At 38.5% G+C, this 17,710-nt stretch overlaps 1 protein-coding gene across 1 annotated transcript in view; it reads left to right on the top strand.

Annotated features, from left to right (window-relative positions):
- Positions 1 to 17,710, top strand: part of LOC126152714 (mucin-19-like) — a 401,377-nt gene that overhangs the window by 351,330 nt on the left and 32,337 nt on the right. The window contains exon 23 of the mRNA XM_049916057.1: positions 15,067 to 15,233. Within this exon, the coding sequence (XP_049772014.1) occupies positions 15,067 to 15,233 (167 nt within the window). The remainder of the gene's footprint in view (positions 1 to 15,066; positions 15,234 to 17,710) is intronic.

A 17,710-nucleotide genomic window follows, 5' to 3' on the forward strand; every position in this document is an offset into this window, starting at 1 on the left:
TGTGTGTGTGTGTGTGCGAGTGTATACCTGTCCTTTTTTCCCCCTAAGGTAAGTCTTTCCGCTCCCGGGACTGGAATGACTCCTTACCCTCTCCCTTAAAACCCAAATCCTTTTGTCTTTCCCTCTCCTTCCTCTTTCCTGACGAGGCAACCGTTGGTTGCGAAAGCTAGAATTTTGTGTGTATGTTTGTGCTTCAATTTAAATAAGGTTGATAAAGTAGAGAATTGGTTTCTCTATATACTTCATCCCAAGTTTGGTCTGCTAGTTCTCTTTAAAAATATTTTATTTCGATTTCTGAAATATGTATTTTGTAGGCTTGTAGTTTAGGAGTTTTTTTCCACACTCAATTTTACTATTATTACTTCAAAGAAATGGTCTAATAATCAAAGATCTTCTACAGCTACACCATAGTTTTCTCTGTCCACATTTGTGATCACAAAGTGAATTACTGGTGCAGTTATGGTAGTAACCCATGTTGCACTGCATATCAACACAGGGATACCAAAACCCTGAAAGACATTTATGAAGCTGCTGCTAGTTTCATTTATGATATTTGTGTTAATGTTTATGTCTCCACACAAAATTATGTTGACTTTTGTTCTTGAGACTTGATCTAAAACTCCTCAAAATTTATTGAACAAAGTGTCCACAGAACCACCGGGTGATTCATGTACACACACAAAAAGATTAATTTCTTGGTGATGTCAAGCCCTGTTAATTCAACAGCTGGTATCTCAAAGTGTTTGTCTTCAACTACTGTACAAATGTCATGTCTTGATTTACACTATGTTACTTTTCTTATATAAATACATGATCCTTTAACTTTTGGAGTAGTCCCATAGTAAGAGTGCATGTCATTTCACACAGTCAAATGCATGCTGGATTTCTACATTTCTAAATCAGTGGCCAATGACACAAAATACTATGCAGGTCAAAGACTGGAGTGCAACTTCAAATTGCTGTATTTTATTTTTTATTAATTACATGTTTTGATGAAGGATCGTTAATTCTGTTAAATGCCCCAAATTACTTTTTCCGGCAGTTTCTTTTTCTTTATGAAATGTAGTATGTGTGTCATTTGGTGTGTGGGTATCTATCTTATAAGTGATAATTTCAAATTTTTTTAGACTGCTGGAGATACATTTAGATATGGGACCTATTGTCTGGATTTATCCCAAACAAGACCTACTATTCCTATTCATGGCAACAGGTACTTGACCATGTGTGACCTGAGATCCACTCCCTATACTTTCATGAAACAGCTCTACCAATCTTCCCTTCCCAGTACTGTTTAGGTATATACTATGCCTAGTGAAACTCGATCTATTGATAGTCCCGACTAGTATCAGCTGCCATCATAGCCATCTCTACCTGACAGTAATCTGCCTCACAGTTCCACTATCATGTGGCCAATCATGGCACATGAAAAGCTCATAAAGTGAACAGTGGTGCCATGAGTCAAGGAAGCTACCTTGTCCAGGTCACCACTTACATCGTTCTCCTCACTGTATCCTCCCTCCCAATGAATATATTTCCTGCAAGATTAACAACAAATCCCCCTACTCTCTACCTTATAATGTTAAGTACACTAACAGTAAATTACGATTAGGGCTAATCTAGTCATAGTGATAATTACGGGAACCACTTCAACATTACTTTATATGCTCACAATATTCACAGTGGTTGGAGAATTATAGTGGTGGTTTAAATAGGCTATATGTGTGGCTATAACATATAACCAATTGCTTTTTCGAATTTTCATTGGATCGATAAAAAACACAATAGGTTAGATTTTATGGTTTATAAACTGTGCAATACTAGTAACTAGATGTCCGGTATTTCTACCAGAATATTGACTATAGGGTGTGGCAGCATGCTTTCTAGATATTGATGCTGTAACATGTGCAACTGATGAGCAGCCTGCAGCTAGTTAATGGTAAAAAAAAAAAAATCTAAAATTCAAAAAAGGCAGTACATAGCACATCAAATAAAATAAATGAAAATCTTTTAATCTCTGCAATTTCCTGCAACAATATGAGCTTATCTTTCTTATTTAAGATGAGTCTTATGTTTTCATGAAAGTTATCCTTTGTGCTGCACTGTTTTCAAAACCATGTTGAAGGCTGTTCTTTTCATAAACTACTTTTACTCTCTGCAGAAATACTACAGTCTGTTAAAATGAAGCCAGCCGCTGTGGTCGAGCGGTTCTAGACGCTTCAGTCCGGAACCGCACTGCTGCTACGGTCGCAGGTTCGAATCCTGCCTCAGGCACGGATGTGTGTGATGTCCTTAGGTTAGTTAGGTTTAAGAAGTTCTAAGTCTAGGGGACTGATGACCTCAGATGTTAAGTCCCATAGCGCTTAGAGCCATTGAACCATTTTTTGTTAAAATGACATTTTTACTCGAGTTACGAAAATGTCACATATTGCTTTTATAAGGAAGACTTGTGTTTATTATGTGGTCCAGATATTGTGATTTGGATTCTCCATATCAGTCTACATGAGTACTGCAGTGGTTCCATTGCATGGGCCACATCTGTCCAGTTCCCCATTAACTACTCATTTCTGTTTTAACTATTATCGCACCCAGTATTGCATGACAAGGTCCCAAGGCACAGAAAATAAAATAAAAGAGCTTATTAAATGAGTACTTTAATTGTGTAATTGAGAGCTTCGAACAGTTAATTTTGTTCAACGTGTCCTTCATTAAATGCAAAACTAACTGTAGGCCGTAACTATATGTATATACACTAAATCCCACTACCGCCCGTGTTTTCGTTGTATTATGCTTAATACGGATCGCATCTATACTATTATACCGTAGTATATATGTGAAACAGATACACCAGTTTTTGGTCACGAAAAATGACAGTTTGCATTCTAGGTAAAAGTGAAATTACGTTTCGATAAAAGAAATCATATCTGTCCTGAATTCAAGAAGTACTAGTTTTTCAATGAGGAGTCGTTTAATAATTTTAAGTAGAACAGACGAACTTACCAGACTTTGACCCGAGTATAAATATTGCACTGCACTGTAAAATTACGTACTATATGTTAACCGAAGTATGGATACTGGATTTAGTGGCTATTACATACACTTTCTTTCTATACACTTTCTTTCGGTGTCTACCAGCTAGTTACAAAAAGAGTAGGATAAAAAAAGTCAGTGACAAAATTCTTTTGTTAGGAAACGTAATGTTAAACTGTCGCGGGCTTTTACATGGACTAGATGATGGCAGTACGGTAGCCAATCAAATTTCACGTAGCAATTCAACACTCCAAATACAGTACTTTTACGAATAATGTGCTGTCATTGGCATGCTCGTTTAGCTTGGCCACAGTCTTGGCTCTACATGGGACTATCTTATTTGATTTGTTTACTTTCTTCTGAGCCTCGCAATATATGTATAAGATTAATTATTTGAAGGGCCATATTTTTTAAAAAGTACTTACGGTACTGCTGTGAAACGACTATTTTATTTATTCCTTTTTATAGAACAATATTTTTTTCGAAATATCAATTTCATATTCAAGTGCACCTGTACAAATTGTCAATGTCTTTCGTAACATCAAGATACGATTCAGTCATCACTTCCTAATATCCGGGATGTCAGTAAATGCTGCTCATAAAAGGTATTCACATGCGATATCGTGTATCGTAAAGTGCTGCAGCTTTCACATTGACGTGGCTGTGATATGTAGCCATTCGATTTTGAATTAGATGGACCATGGATATTCTTTGCTGGATTGCAGACACGATCAGAACCATGGAAATAAAAAAAATAATAATAATAAAAATTTAAAAAAATTACCTCCGCTCTAACCTCCTTGATTGCAAGAGGTACGAAAAGACAAAACGACAATGTATCCACAATCCACACGATTGCCTTTCTTTCTGTTGCAGTTTGCGATTCACTTACATAGCCAACAGCGAATACGCATGCGAGTATGAAAATTTCTCGAAATGGAGGCCGTGCGGAAACGCGCATTGCTGTCCGGATTTGTTGCAAATGTCTTGCACTGTTCAGCAGACGGCAGGCAGATGGGGCCAATGTGCATTTCGTTGTGTATTATATTTACCCCAGGCAAATTAGGAAAAATTAGGGAAATAATTTATAAAGTTTTGGAACTCGGAAAAACTCATATGGGATGCAATAGTACGAAATAGAGTAGTTGCTTCACTTAGCTAGTGAGCATCTCCCTTCTTTACCATTAACTTTTTTTTTTTTTTTACCTTTTTTCACTTTCAACGATAACTGGCTCCCTTTTCGATGACACGCATTATGACTAAAATATTTATACAAAAGTTCTGCTCAAAGAATGTTATTTGCATGATTTAACCAAGATAACAGTTTTCAATATACTCCGAAAAATTCGTTAGCTATGAGTTTGGCATAATTTCCAAGTTCGATTTCAGTTTGGTGAAATCATTCTCCTGTTTTCACATAACAATTTGCGTTTTCATTCATGCATAAACATATATGTAGCACACAAATATTAAAGAAGTAGCTTACTAAAATCTACAGGTAAAACATAACAAAAGAGAGAGAGTCCTTTTAAATCTGACATTTATTGATTCAGAACAATTCTGCTACACAGTTTTTTGTTGAATGTTACGCATCCTGATGTTTATATTTAAATCAAAATAAATTGTAATAGGTATTAAGAATTATTGTAGAAGTAATCAGGAACTGCCCTCTCTTTAATGCATTTCTAATCATCAGACGTACAACATGTACACAACTAAAATACCACAACATTCTATAAACAAATAAGCTGTGGTACATAAGTTTTTACAGAAACCATCCTCCAAATCTTCTCTCTAAATCACCTCAGTTCAAGTTAGTGCAGCATTGTTCTCAACAGCTTTTACACATTGTTGTGTAGCATAAGTCAGCCATCAAATTCCTGTATTTTCTTCTGCTACCTTGAATGCAGCTGCATGAAATTACTAGTAATATCGGGTCTGGAGATTGTGGTTTTTTCTTGTGAATTGGGGAGAGAGACGAGCTTGATTCCCTCCAACTTCACTTTCTGGGGTCCAAGCTATTGCGCAACAGTAGTTTGCCCTGTAGATATACAGGGCAAGAGATGAGGCATGCTGCATCAATAGTCAGTGGCAAATGGGAGAGTATGACATCACTGATTGCGTGACCTCAAAGTACGTTAAACTCTTGGAATCTGATATCATTTAAGGTGTCATCACCAGGACTCTTCCCTGTTTTCACGGAGAGAGAGAGAGGATGGTTTTTCTCCCGCCTCACTCCTCCTTCTGACATTCTTGAGAGGGCATCAGCTGTGATGTTATCCTTGCCATTTACACTGTCACAGAATTATATTTCTGTAAAAATCATTTAGGAATAAAGGTGATGACTCACTGAAAAGCAGAAGCACTGCGTCATTGATAGGTACACAAACAGAAGGCACGGAGCTTTGCTAGCTAGTGGAGTGCATTTCCTTTTTCAAGCTTGTAGGGAAAACATGCACAAACATACACACTCTCACTCACATGCATATGCCTGTGTCTCTACATTGTGCTCAGTTGACTGAGCACAATGTAGGGATACAGGCATGTTCATGTGAGTGAGTGAGAGTTTGTGTGTTTGTGCGCATGTTTTCCCTACAAACTCAAAAAAGGAAGTTCATTTCAAATGCTAACAAAGCTCTGTACATTCTGTTTGTGTCATTACCCATGACACAGTGCTTCTGCATTTTGGTGAGAGATCTCCTTTATTCCCAAATAATTCAAATTCTCAACAAGAACTTTCTGTACATTATTATTCCTGTAAAAACAGTGACTCTCATGCAAGCGTTGGCTGGAGCGACTGACTCTTCTTTTTCATTGACTGCTCTTCCATTGTACCATTGGTTCAAATTTGAAAAATGTAGCTATATGAAAACTGTAGATGAATATTAATACTGTGGTGACTTCACAGCACAATGACCAAGTAGCTTGACATCTGAACAAAAGAAATGATGGCCTATGTGTAGCTCCTCAACAAACTACTATGAAGGACATTGATGTTGCCAAAAATACAAAACTGTAAAACACAGTCTCCATTCTACTTGATTTTGGTGTTATGATATTCCCGAAATTCTTGAGTTTGAGGATGTTAATCTACATGCAATCTTTTGTGATTGAAGTTTCGTAAACTACGTTTTTATAAAATAAAATGTAAATGATCCTTCACATAGTGTCTAAGGATTTTCCATGAATATTTCTCAATATCTAGAATAATCACTAAAATACTTTGTTTTGAAATGCAAAAGAAATAGCTCAACCTGGTATATAAGTCGCCAGTAACCAGATACCAAAATGCTATTGTCAGCATTATCACAGCAGTTTCCCAAGCAGAAAATCTAAATTCTTACACTGATGTGAAATATTCACACAAAATATTGTCATCTCTCTATATTTCTTGTAAGGACCTCTGTTATGTAGATACTTTTTTACTTACAGTCATATTTGTGTCTCCTTCTGTCAGCTTTTCATCGCAGTCAACACAGGACAAACTTTCAACAAAAAAGGGGGTTCCATAGCAATCCCTGCACAGTGAGACAACATGTGGACAATTTTTGTGCATGCACTTTTATTCCCATGAATCTGCAATTGTGCTTGACAAAAGACTCATCATGAATATTAATGGAAAAGTTGCACAAAATGCGTACCCTCTCTTCAATTCCAACTTTGCAATTTCTAGGGGAGCGATACCCTAGATTGTATAGACAAATATATTTTTGGAAATATTTAATACCTAAGTTTCTGCAGTACATGTGTAGCCCATTTTCAAGTGGCCTGCAGTTTCTGTGACATATTTTGGTCACTCATATCACACCATTTACTGCTCATAACACTCTTTTTCATAGCGTATAGGCCTATGTGTATTGTTTTCATTTCATTCAGTCTGCAGTTTGAGAAAATCATAGTAAACTGTTATCATAATAACCTGAAGCTATTCGCTAGAAACTAGGCTCTACTCTCAGCTTATATTTACTTAGCCTGATTAGTGCTATGTTAAGTGGTATGTTTTGAACAGTTATTCTGCAGAAAATACTTCTCCCTACTGATACAAGTATTGTATTTATACTTTACTAGAGGTGTTAATGAATTCATAAAGTACTACAACTATTCAACACCAAAGTGATTGAAAAATAGGTTATGAAAAAAGTATGTGTTGCAATTATAATTCACTGATAGCACATTCAATAGAAATAGTCCAAGCATTTTCCCAATAGTTGGGTGCAGTGTGTGTAAAAATTAAGACTGTATTGACATATTTCATAGGTTGAGGTGTAGCTCGAGGAAAAAAGGAAAAAGGACAAATTGAGCCAAGTAAAATAACAGAAAGGCAGATGTTCATTTTAAGGTATATTGAGTATTTGGACAAGTAAAAAGTGGTGTAAAGTTTGAAAAATTGCTTTAAATATCCAGAAATGCAAAATAGTACACTCTACAAAATGCAAAACTGTAGTAACATATGACTACTACATAAGCGAGTTTCAGGTGGATTTGACCAAGTCATACAAATTCTTGGATATAGCTGTTTCTTGGAACATGAAATGGAATTATGACATAGGCTCAGTCAAAGATAAAGCAGCTGGCAGCCTTCTGTTCATTATTAGGATACTAAGCAAACACTTTCACTCTACAAGAGAGACTGCTTACAAAATTCTGATGCAAGTCACTCAGATTCTTGAATATAGATGCCAGTTATCCCACAAAAGCCTACCTACCAGCATTAAGTGAGGACTCTAGACAAATATTATTGCTTCCTTTCTATTGCTCCTGTAGTGATGGTGAAGACAAGCTTAGACTAATTACAAAATGCACAGAGGTATTTAAGTGGTCATTCTTCCCACGTTGTGCAGCATTTCTGTGTATATGTTCAATATCCCTTGTTAGTCCTATTTGGTATGGGTCCCTCACACTTGAGCAGTATTCTAGAACTGATTCTATGAATGAGTTGTAAGCAATCTCATTTCTAGAGTGACTTCACTTCCCCATTATTCTACCAATAAAATGAAGTCTACTAAACCTATGTTATCATTCTATTTCATATCACTACAATGAGTAATGTCCAGGTATTTGTATGAGTTGGTCAATTTGAAATGTGACTCATTGATATTATAGTCATAGAATACTACTTTTTTTGTGAAATGCAGTTTTGCATTTATGAACATTTAAAGCAAGTTGCCAATGTTTGCACCACTTTGAAATACTATCAAGATCTGACTGAATATTTATGCAGATTCTTTCTGACAGTGTCATCTGCAAAACATGTATGGCTTCTATTAAAATTGTCTGCAAGGTCATTAATATACACCATCAACAGCAAGGGTACCAACACACTTCCCTGGGGCACATGCAAAATTGTTTCTACATTTGATTATGACTCTCCATCCAAGATAACATGCTGTGTACTCCCTACCAAAAAGTTCTCAATATAGTCCCAAATTTCACTTGATATCACATATGATAGTACTTTTGACAGTAAGAGTTGGTGTGATACTGAGTCAAATAGTATTCATAAATCAAGAAATACTGTATCTATCTGACTGCCTTGATCCAAAGCTTTCAGTATGTTATGTGATAAAAGTATGAGTTGGGTTTCAAATGATTGATGTTTCTGGAGTATATGATGCTGTTTGGCATGGAGGAGGTCATTCTGTTTGAGATACCTCATTTTGTTTGAGCTTCAATTTCTTTCTGAGTGGATTTGAGTTTCTTGTCTATTGCGACTAATATACCACCTCCATTTCCCATTAGCCTATCCTTACAATATGAGCTTGAATTTTCCCAGAAATCTCACTGCTACCAATTTCAGTTTCAACCAGTTTTCTGTACCCAGTATTATGTGAGCTTTGCTGCTTTTCTGGAGCACTTCAAACTATGGCTCTTTGTTGCGAATGCTTTGGCAGTTAACCACTAGGATTTTAATCATCTCACATGTGGGATTGTTGACAAACAGATTCGACTCAAACCTGGTAAATCATTTTTCATTACAATTTCAATTGATGATTATTATTCTAAAATTCGTCAAGATTTTTTGACATTCTTGCAATCATTTACTGAGATTGAAGAGTATTGCATTGCCTTGGAGCGTTGTGGTGTTACTGGCGCGTATTCTCATATGCATGCTTATGTGAAATGCTACTAAGATGTGTATGTGAATGATCCAATCCCAAAGAAAGCCGGTGTTGACAGATGTGAAAATTACCGAACAATCAGTTTAATAAGCCACAGCTGCAAAATACTAACACGAATTCTTTACAGACGAATGGAAAAACTAGTAGAAGCCGACATCGGGGAAGATCAGTTTGGATTCCGTAGAAATACTGGAACACGTGAGGCAATACTGACCTTACGACTTATCTTAGAAGAAAGATTAAGAAAAGGCAAACCTACGTTTCTAGCATTTGTAGACTTAGAGAAAGCTTTTGACAATGTTGACTGGAATACTCTCTTTCAAATTCTAAAGGTGGCAGGGGTAAAATACAGGGAGCGAAAGGCTATTTACAATTTGTACAGAAACCAGATGGCAGTTATAAGAGTCGAGGGACATGAAAGGGAAGCAGTGGTTGAGAAGGGAGTAAGACAGGGTTGTAGCCTCTCCCCGATGTTATTCAATCTGTATATTGAACAAGCAGTAAAGGAAACAAAAGAAAAATTCGGAATAGGTATTAAAATCCATGGAGAAGAAATAAAAACTTTGAGGTTCGCCGATGACATTGTAATTCTGTCAGAGGCAGCAAAGGACTTGGAAGAGCAGTTGAACGGAATGGACAGTGTCTTGAAAGGAGGATATAAGATGAACATCAACAAAAGCAAAACGAGGATAATGGAATGTAGTCAAATTAAGTCGGGTGATGCTGAGGGTATTAGATTAGGAAATGAGACACTTAAAGTAGTAAAGGAGTTTTGCTACACTCCTGGAAATTGAAATAAGAACACCCTGAATTCATTGTCCCAGGAAGGGGAAACTTTATTGACACATTCCTGGGGTCAGATACATCACATGATCACACTGACAGAACCACAGGCACATAGACACAGGCAACAGAGCATGCACAATGTCGGCACTAGTACAGTGTATATCCACCTTTCGCAGCAATGCAGGCTGCTATTCTCCCATGGAGACGATCGTAGAGATGCTGGATGTAGTCCTGTGGAACGGCTTGCCATGCCATTTCCACCTGGCGCCTCAGTTGGACCAGCGTTCGTGCTGGACGTGCAGACCACGTGAGACGACGCTTCATCCAGTCCCAAACATGCTCAATGGGGGACAGATCCAGAGATCTTGCTGGCCAGGGTAGTTGACTTACACCTTCTAGAGCATGTGGGGTGGCACGGGATACATGCGGACGTGCATTGTCCTGTTGGAACAGCAAGTTCCCTTGCCGGTCTAGGAATGGTAGAACAATGGGTTTGATGACGGTTTGGATGTACCGTGCACTATTCAGTGTCCCCTCAACGATCACCAGTGGTGTACGGCCAGTGTAGGAGATCGCTCCCCACACCATGATGCCGGGTGTTGGCCCTGTGTGCCTCGGTCGTATGCAGTCCTGATTGTGGCGCTCACCTGCACGGCGCCAAACATGCATACGACCATCATTGGCACCAAGACAGAAGCGACTCTCATCGCTGAAGACGACACGTCTCCATTCGTCCCTCCATTCACGCCTGTCGCGACACCACTGGAGGCGGGATGCACGATGTTGGGGCGTGAGCGGAAGACGGCCTAACGGTGTGCGGGACCGTAGCCCAGCTTCATGGAGACGGTTGCGAATGGTCCTCGCCGATACCCCAGGAGCAACAGTGTCCCTAATTTGCTGGGAAGTGGCGGTGCGGTCCCCTACGGCACTGCATAGGATCCTACGGTCTTGGCGTGCATCCGTGCATCGCTGCGGTCCGGTCCCAGGTCGACGGGCACGTGCACCTTCCGCTGACCACTGGCGACAACATCGATGTACTGTGGAGACCTCACGCCCCACGTGTTGAGCAATTCGGCAGTACGTCCACCCAGCCTCCCGCATGCCCACTATACGCCCTCGCTCAAAGTCCGTCAACTGCACATACGGTTCACGTCCACGCTGTCGCGGCATGCTACCAGTGTTAAAGACTGCGATGGAGCTCCGTATGCCATGGCAAACTGGCTGACACTGACGGCGGCGGTGCACAAATGCTGCGCAGCTAGCGCCATTCGACGGCCAACACCGCGGTTCCTGGTGTGTCCGCTGTGCCGTGCGTGTGATCATTGCTTGTACAGCCCTCTCGCAGTGTCCGGAGCAAGTATGGTGGGTCTGACACACCGGTGTCATTGTGTTCTTTTTTCCATTTCCAGGAGTGTATTTGGGGAGCAAAATAACTGATGATGGTCGAAGTAGAGAGGATATAAAATGTAGACTGGCAATGGCAAGGAAAGCGTTTCTGAAGAAGAGAAATTTGTTAACATCGAGCATAGATTTAAGTGTCAGGAAGTCATTTCTGAAAGTATTTGTATGGAGTGTAGCCATGTATGGAAGTGAAACATGGACGATAAATAGTTTGGACAAGAAGAGAATAGAAGCTTTCAAAATGTGGTGCTACAGAAGAATGCTGAAGATTAGATGGGTAGATCACGTAATTAATGAGGAAGTATTGAATAGGATTGGGGAGAAGAGAAGTTTGTGGCACAACTTGACCAGAAGAAGGGATCGGTTGGTAGGACATGTTCTGAGGCATCAAGGGATCACCAATTTAGTATTGGAGGGCAGCGTGGAGGGTAAAAATCGTAGGGGGAGACCAAGAGATGAATACACTAAGCAGATTCAGAAGGATGTAGGATGCAGTAGGTACTGGGAGATGAAGAAGCTTGCACAGGATAGAGTAGCATGGAGAGCTGCATCAAACCAGTCTCAGGACTGAAGACCACAACAACAACAACATGTGGGATTACAATACAATTAAAGATTGTGCACTAACAATGTTCATAACAGGTGCTGAATCATCAATGTTGTAACTGCATGGCATGTTTTCAAACATCTGTTTGTAATAAGTAACACATTTATTTCAAGAAGAGCAACAAGCATTTTTGTAAAAAGTTGTTGAAACTGAAATTCTTGTGCATCCAACATTATCTATGTGTGTTGGACTCATGGAATTTAGTTTTATTGTTGTAAAAATAGTTCTGCACCCTCTCGAATCATTATTTGATGCTGATACTTAGTAAGTGTTTAAGGAGACAAAACAAGTAAGGTTATTAGTCTCCTATTCACCACCCAGGACAGAAGCAGTGTACCCTGTCTGTGTGCCAGTGTGAGAGAGAGAGTTTGCTTAACATGTGTCTGAGGTGGAACATGGGAACCAGCCCAGTATTTATATAGTGGAATGTGGGAAACCTCCTGAAAACCACATCCAGACTGGTTGACACACCAAACCTCATTATTAATCCACTGAGTATATTCAGTCTGGGGCCAGTATACCTCCCCTTCCTGGAAGCAGTCACCACCTGTATTGATCATTGGTTGGTTTATTTCTCAATACGCCAGTTGTTTTATGAATTTACTCTTTTCTCAATAAATATATTGCTATGTGCAGATCTTTTAATGACTATCTTTTAGTTTTACTTACTTTGAATTGCATTCTATATTTATAAAGATGTTAATATTATCATATTCAAAGATTGCTCTGTACAGTAGGATCCATCAAAAAGGGAAAATGTCAGCTTTTTTTCTATTTCCTCCAACACTTTTAACTTACTATGTTGATGGTAACACAACTCATTATGGGCATACTCAGAGACAAACACAGGTGCCAATAACTACACAAAAATCAAAGGTACATCATTTTCTAATTGTCATGAGACTAGTGCAATACTGTCTAGTGTTTTCTGCCACAAGCTGAAACTGAGAAACAGCATTTCCACAACAGATCTCAGGGATCATATTAAAATGCATTGTGTAGTGCGTGCCTTCTATTGAGCTCTGTTCATAATTGGAGCACTGAGAACATCTTTCAGATAACCTGACAGCCAGAAGTCACATGAAATGAGATCAGGTGATCTGGACAACCAGGCTGTAGGAAAATAATGGCTGATAATTCTAGCATTTTCATAATGCCTCTGCAGTTGATGCTTCACTGGCTGTGCAGTGTGTGGAGGAGTGCCATCTTGCATAAAAATTATCCTTCCCACACTTCCATGCTGTTGAAGGGTTGGAATGACATTGGTGTGCAAAAGATTCTCACAGCATTTACCAGTGATGGTACAGGTAATGGGACCAACAGGAACTGTCTCTTAAAAAAATACAGTCCTACAGTAACAATGCTGTCAATCAGCACCACACAGTCACCTTTGCAGAATGAGGTGGTGCCAGTTGATGTGCATATGGATATTCCGTTGCCATATTCTACAATTCTGTGTATTGACATGTCCTTCCACAGAATGTTCCTTGGCTGTTCATTGACCACTTCCATGCGAGCAAGAAATTCCAGAGTGAACATTTGTCTTGCTGGCAGGTCAGCAGGAAGCGACTTCTGAATAGGGTGATTTTGTATGGATAGCAATGCAGGATGTTTCATAGAATTTTATGCACCATGCTAGTAAGAATGCTCAATGTTCAGGTAATTTCCCATGCACTGCATGTTTTTGCATCACTGCTCAAGCCCCGTCCAATGCTGCGACCACATCTTCAACAGATGTTGGATCACCTACTTTCCTCCCTCTGCCACACTGAACTTCAGCAGAACCTGCCTCTTACAATTTTGTGATTTTCTCCAGACCTCTACTAGACATCAGACCAATACTTTTTTTCAAACCCTTGAGTGTCAAACTTGTGCAGGGTTAGTAGTGCACAGTCACCATTCTGGGAAAAGACCTTTACCAGCAATGCACTGTTGGAATCGGCCAACTCATACAAATACCTGGGTCTAGCATTTTGTAGGGATATGAAGTGAAATGATCACATACCCTCAGTCATGGGTAAAGCATTTATTGGTAGATTCAGGAGATTGCTTACAAATCACTCGTATGTCCCTTCCTAGAATATCGCTCAAGTGTGTGGGACCTGTATCAAATAGGACTAAGAGGGGCTATTGAATGTATACAGCAAAGGACAGCATGAATAGTTACAGGTTTGTTTAATCCATGAGAGGGTGTCACAGAGATGCTGGAGAAATTGAACTGGCAGACTCACGAAGAGAAACTATACTGAGAAAGTTTATTAACAAAGTTTCAAGAACCAGCTTTAAATGATAACTCTAGGAATATACTACAATCCTCTGCTTCACTCACTCAAGGATCTTGAGGATAAGATTAGAATACTTATTGCACACACCAAGGTATTCAAGCAGTTATTCTTCTCACACGTTGTATATGAATGGAACAGGAGGAAACTCTAATAACTGGTACAATGTGACATGAAGTTCCCTCTACCATGCACCTCGTGGTGGTTTGGAGAGTATAGATGTAGATGCATGATCCTTCATGGACACTGACATATTGGGCATCCCGGATGCAAACTGAGGAACAACTGTGTGCTGCACATCTTTTGGTGTGCATATTCTGATACTTAAAGCTCCATTTATTGGTCAAATTTTGATTAAATTTTTTTTATTCCATAATTTTTCCCCTTGTGTCAACAATATGCTATTCAAATTTGGCATCATTCTGAGCAGTTGTTCTCTTTTTACAGTTATGGACACCCTGTATTTTCATTCATCTAAATGTTAGTTGGCTGACAACAAAATATTATGAACAAATCTCATATGAACTATACTCTCTCAGTTGACAAAATAATAGTGTGTAAGAACATATTACAGAGTGATAGCCTTATTTTGTTTAGTGATTGATAAACACATTTTTCCAGTACTTTTGAATTTTATTTTTCAAGAAATTGTTCTTTGTTTCCTCCATGCCTATGCCTTTTCTTGAAACTGATATGAGCCTTCTCCTTACCCCTCTACAACTGCCAACACCCCCTTTGCTCAGATCGTGGGTAAGCTATTGACTTATTCTTTTATTAAACATGCTACTTTGAAAAACTGGTTATTTGTGATTGTTGTGACTCTAACAGCTCTCTCTTAACACAGGTATAGAAGGCCCTGTCAATGCAGTGGGTTCTGGCAGTGAAGACTTGGTGACATTAGAAGCAGAGATCACAGAATTGCAGCGTGAAAATGCTCGTGTTGAGTCACAGATGCTCCGTCTACGCACTGATATAACAGCCATGGAAGCACACCTTCGTCATGGAGAAAAGGTTAGTCATAAGTTTTCACAAAGTTACAACAAACTGGTTCCACAATCTGAAGAAAGCTTGTAGTCATGCCTATGTAGCACAGTTGGTAAGTCTTTCCTTGGAACAGGTCATAGTCGAAGTCCAGATCTGGCACACAGTTTTGATATTTTGGGTGGTATCATGAAAGTCCATGTTCCACTGTAGGGTGAAAGACTGAGTCTCGAAACAACCCTTAGACTATGATAAAGTTACTTCTTTATTTGTTCACTGTTATAACCAGTGGTGGATTTACATATAGTCCCACTAGGCACAGGCATAGGGGTGGCATTTTAAGGGGGGCAGCTTTTTTTGCTCTTTAATCATTTTAACCTTTTACGTTTTTAAACAACTGCACTTACAAACGACAAAATTTTTTAATATTGTTAAACAACTTGCTAGTTTAAATAAGCCTTAAGAACAAAATTCGACAATATGAGCTTGGAAATATACATGGTTTACTTGATGATGAATGGAAATTTATCATTGGGTTTCTGTCTTCATGACTGTTCAAAATATTTTGAAGTAAGCTGTCAGAACGGCAATGTACAATACAATGTTTGAAACTTTATTATTCCGAGAATGTTGCCGGTTCTACGTAACCCTACCATAATATCCCCGTGAAAGTACCGGGACCCCTGAAAAGCTGTTATAAACTAATCAGCAGTTTCTTAAGTACTGTAACATGTGGGGGCCTCAGTATGTAAAACCCGCCTCCACATAAATTTCTTGTAGAAATTACGGGGAAGTATCAAGTGAACCCTCCGTTACTGTAATTAATGTGAAATCTCTGTGGTCTTCAGTATCTGAGCTTTGATTTAATGATACCCGTTTAAAAAACATGTCAATTCTGGGAATGTTTTACATCTTTAAACACATGATTATACAAAAGAACACAAGCAGAATATCTAATAACGTGTGCAATACACTTCACAACAGTTTAAAAATTTTATTTATTTATTTACTTAGTTACTTTTTTGGCGAAAAAAGAAGAAGAAACCAACTTTCATTTGTTGCATTTATTCTGCTGCAACCTGCATGATGTCAAAGTTCCCACTCTGTGCAATTGAATAGTACGCGCCATTGCAAATTTTGTATTAAACTTCTTAACTAAGGTTTTTTTCTTTGAGGAAAGGTTATTTTTATTTTATGTTGGAATAAAAGGTGCATTTGCATGTAGACATGTTCACACAAATGACAACACACCACATCATCTGCCAACAAGACTAAACTTTTTTAGTCTGTCTTCTCTGCCTACAGAAACCGCTAAAATGTTATAAGAATAAGTCGATCCAGCACACCTCATTGCAAGAAATTTCAAAAATTATTTGCTTTTTCAATTAGAAAGACAGGGTCAAGAATATTCAGAACATATTTAGAATATTCAGAACATATTTGCATCCCAGCTAAAATTTCGGCGACGCAGGAAACAGAAGCCAAAAAATGGACTGTCCCATTTTCTTTATGAGATGAATTCCAGCCGTCAGGTGTACTTCTACTGTTCACTGACAACAGAGAAACAGGCAACAATGAAATTAAAATATTTTGCATTTTGTTCTATCATAGCAGAGTTGTGTCGAGTAATCCGAATTGGTCATTTCATTGCTCCGTGTTTAAAGGAAAAATCTTTGTGCTCGTGTGCCATGTTTAAAGTAAAAAGCTTTCTGCTCATGTGCAGTGCAGTACAATTGGAACTGGATAACGTCTTCCTTTCTTTCTTTCCTTTTACAACTTTTTTTCTTTTGTTTTGACTGTTGGTTGACAATTTTGTAAGTGCCTTAACAGGAATAGCAGTGGAAAAAGGAAATGTGTAAAATTAAGTGTGGTGGCATTTTGGAAATTATCTAAGGAAAGGAGAGAACGAGAGGGTAATGTTCTAAAAACGCTTGGCAGAGTAGATAAATTTTTTGCAAAAAATGTTACTGGTTCGACTATGAGTTCAAGTACCAATAGTACGGATGATATTTCTGGCACTGCAGCTGTTGTAAAACAAGTAAATACAGACGAAACAAAAGTTAAAAATGAAGAAAAGCAAATTGTTTCTGAGTTTGAGTTTCACAAAAGACTAAGTGTCGAGTCAGACATTACAAAAAAGAAATAACCTCATTAGTGATGATCCTGCGGAATGATGTGTCAATGAATCAACAATCAACATTCTCAATCAAGGGGCGTTTGTAAAGTCTGTGCAAAAATAAAAACTACTTACATGTTTGGGGTAAACCTTTTTTATTTTTTGACTTAGTCTCCTTTTAGACTTATACACTTCGTCCAACGCTGTTCTAATTTTTTGATCCCTTCTGAATAATAGGAACTGTCCAAGCCTGCAAAATAGCAATTAGTTGCTGTAATCACCTCCTCGTTTGAATAAAATCTTTGTCCTGCCAGTCATTTCGGTTGTCAAACATTCCAATAACAATGAATAATATGCATCTGTAATAGTTTTATTTTTTTCTATATAGTCA

Source organism: Schistocerca cancellata, chromosome 1 (assembly GCF_023864275.1).
Source record: "Schistocerca cancellata isolate TAMUIC-IGC-003103 chromosome 1, iqSchCanc2.1, whole genome shotgun sequence".
In the NCBI taxonomy this organism is placed as follows: Eukaryota; Metazoa; Arthropoda; class Insecta; order Orthoptera; family Acrididae; genus Schistocerca; species Schistocerca cancellata.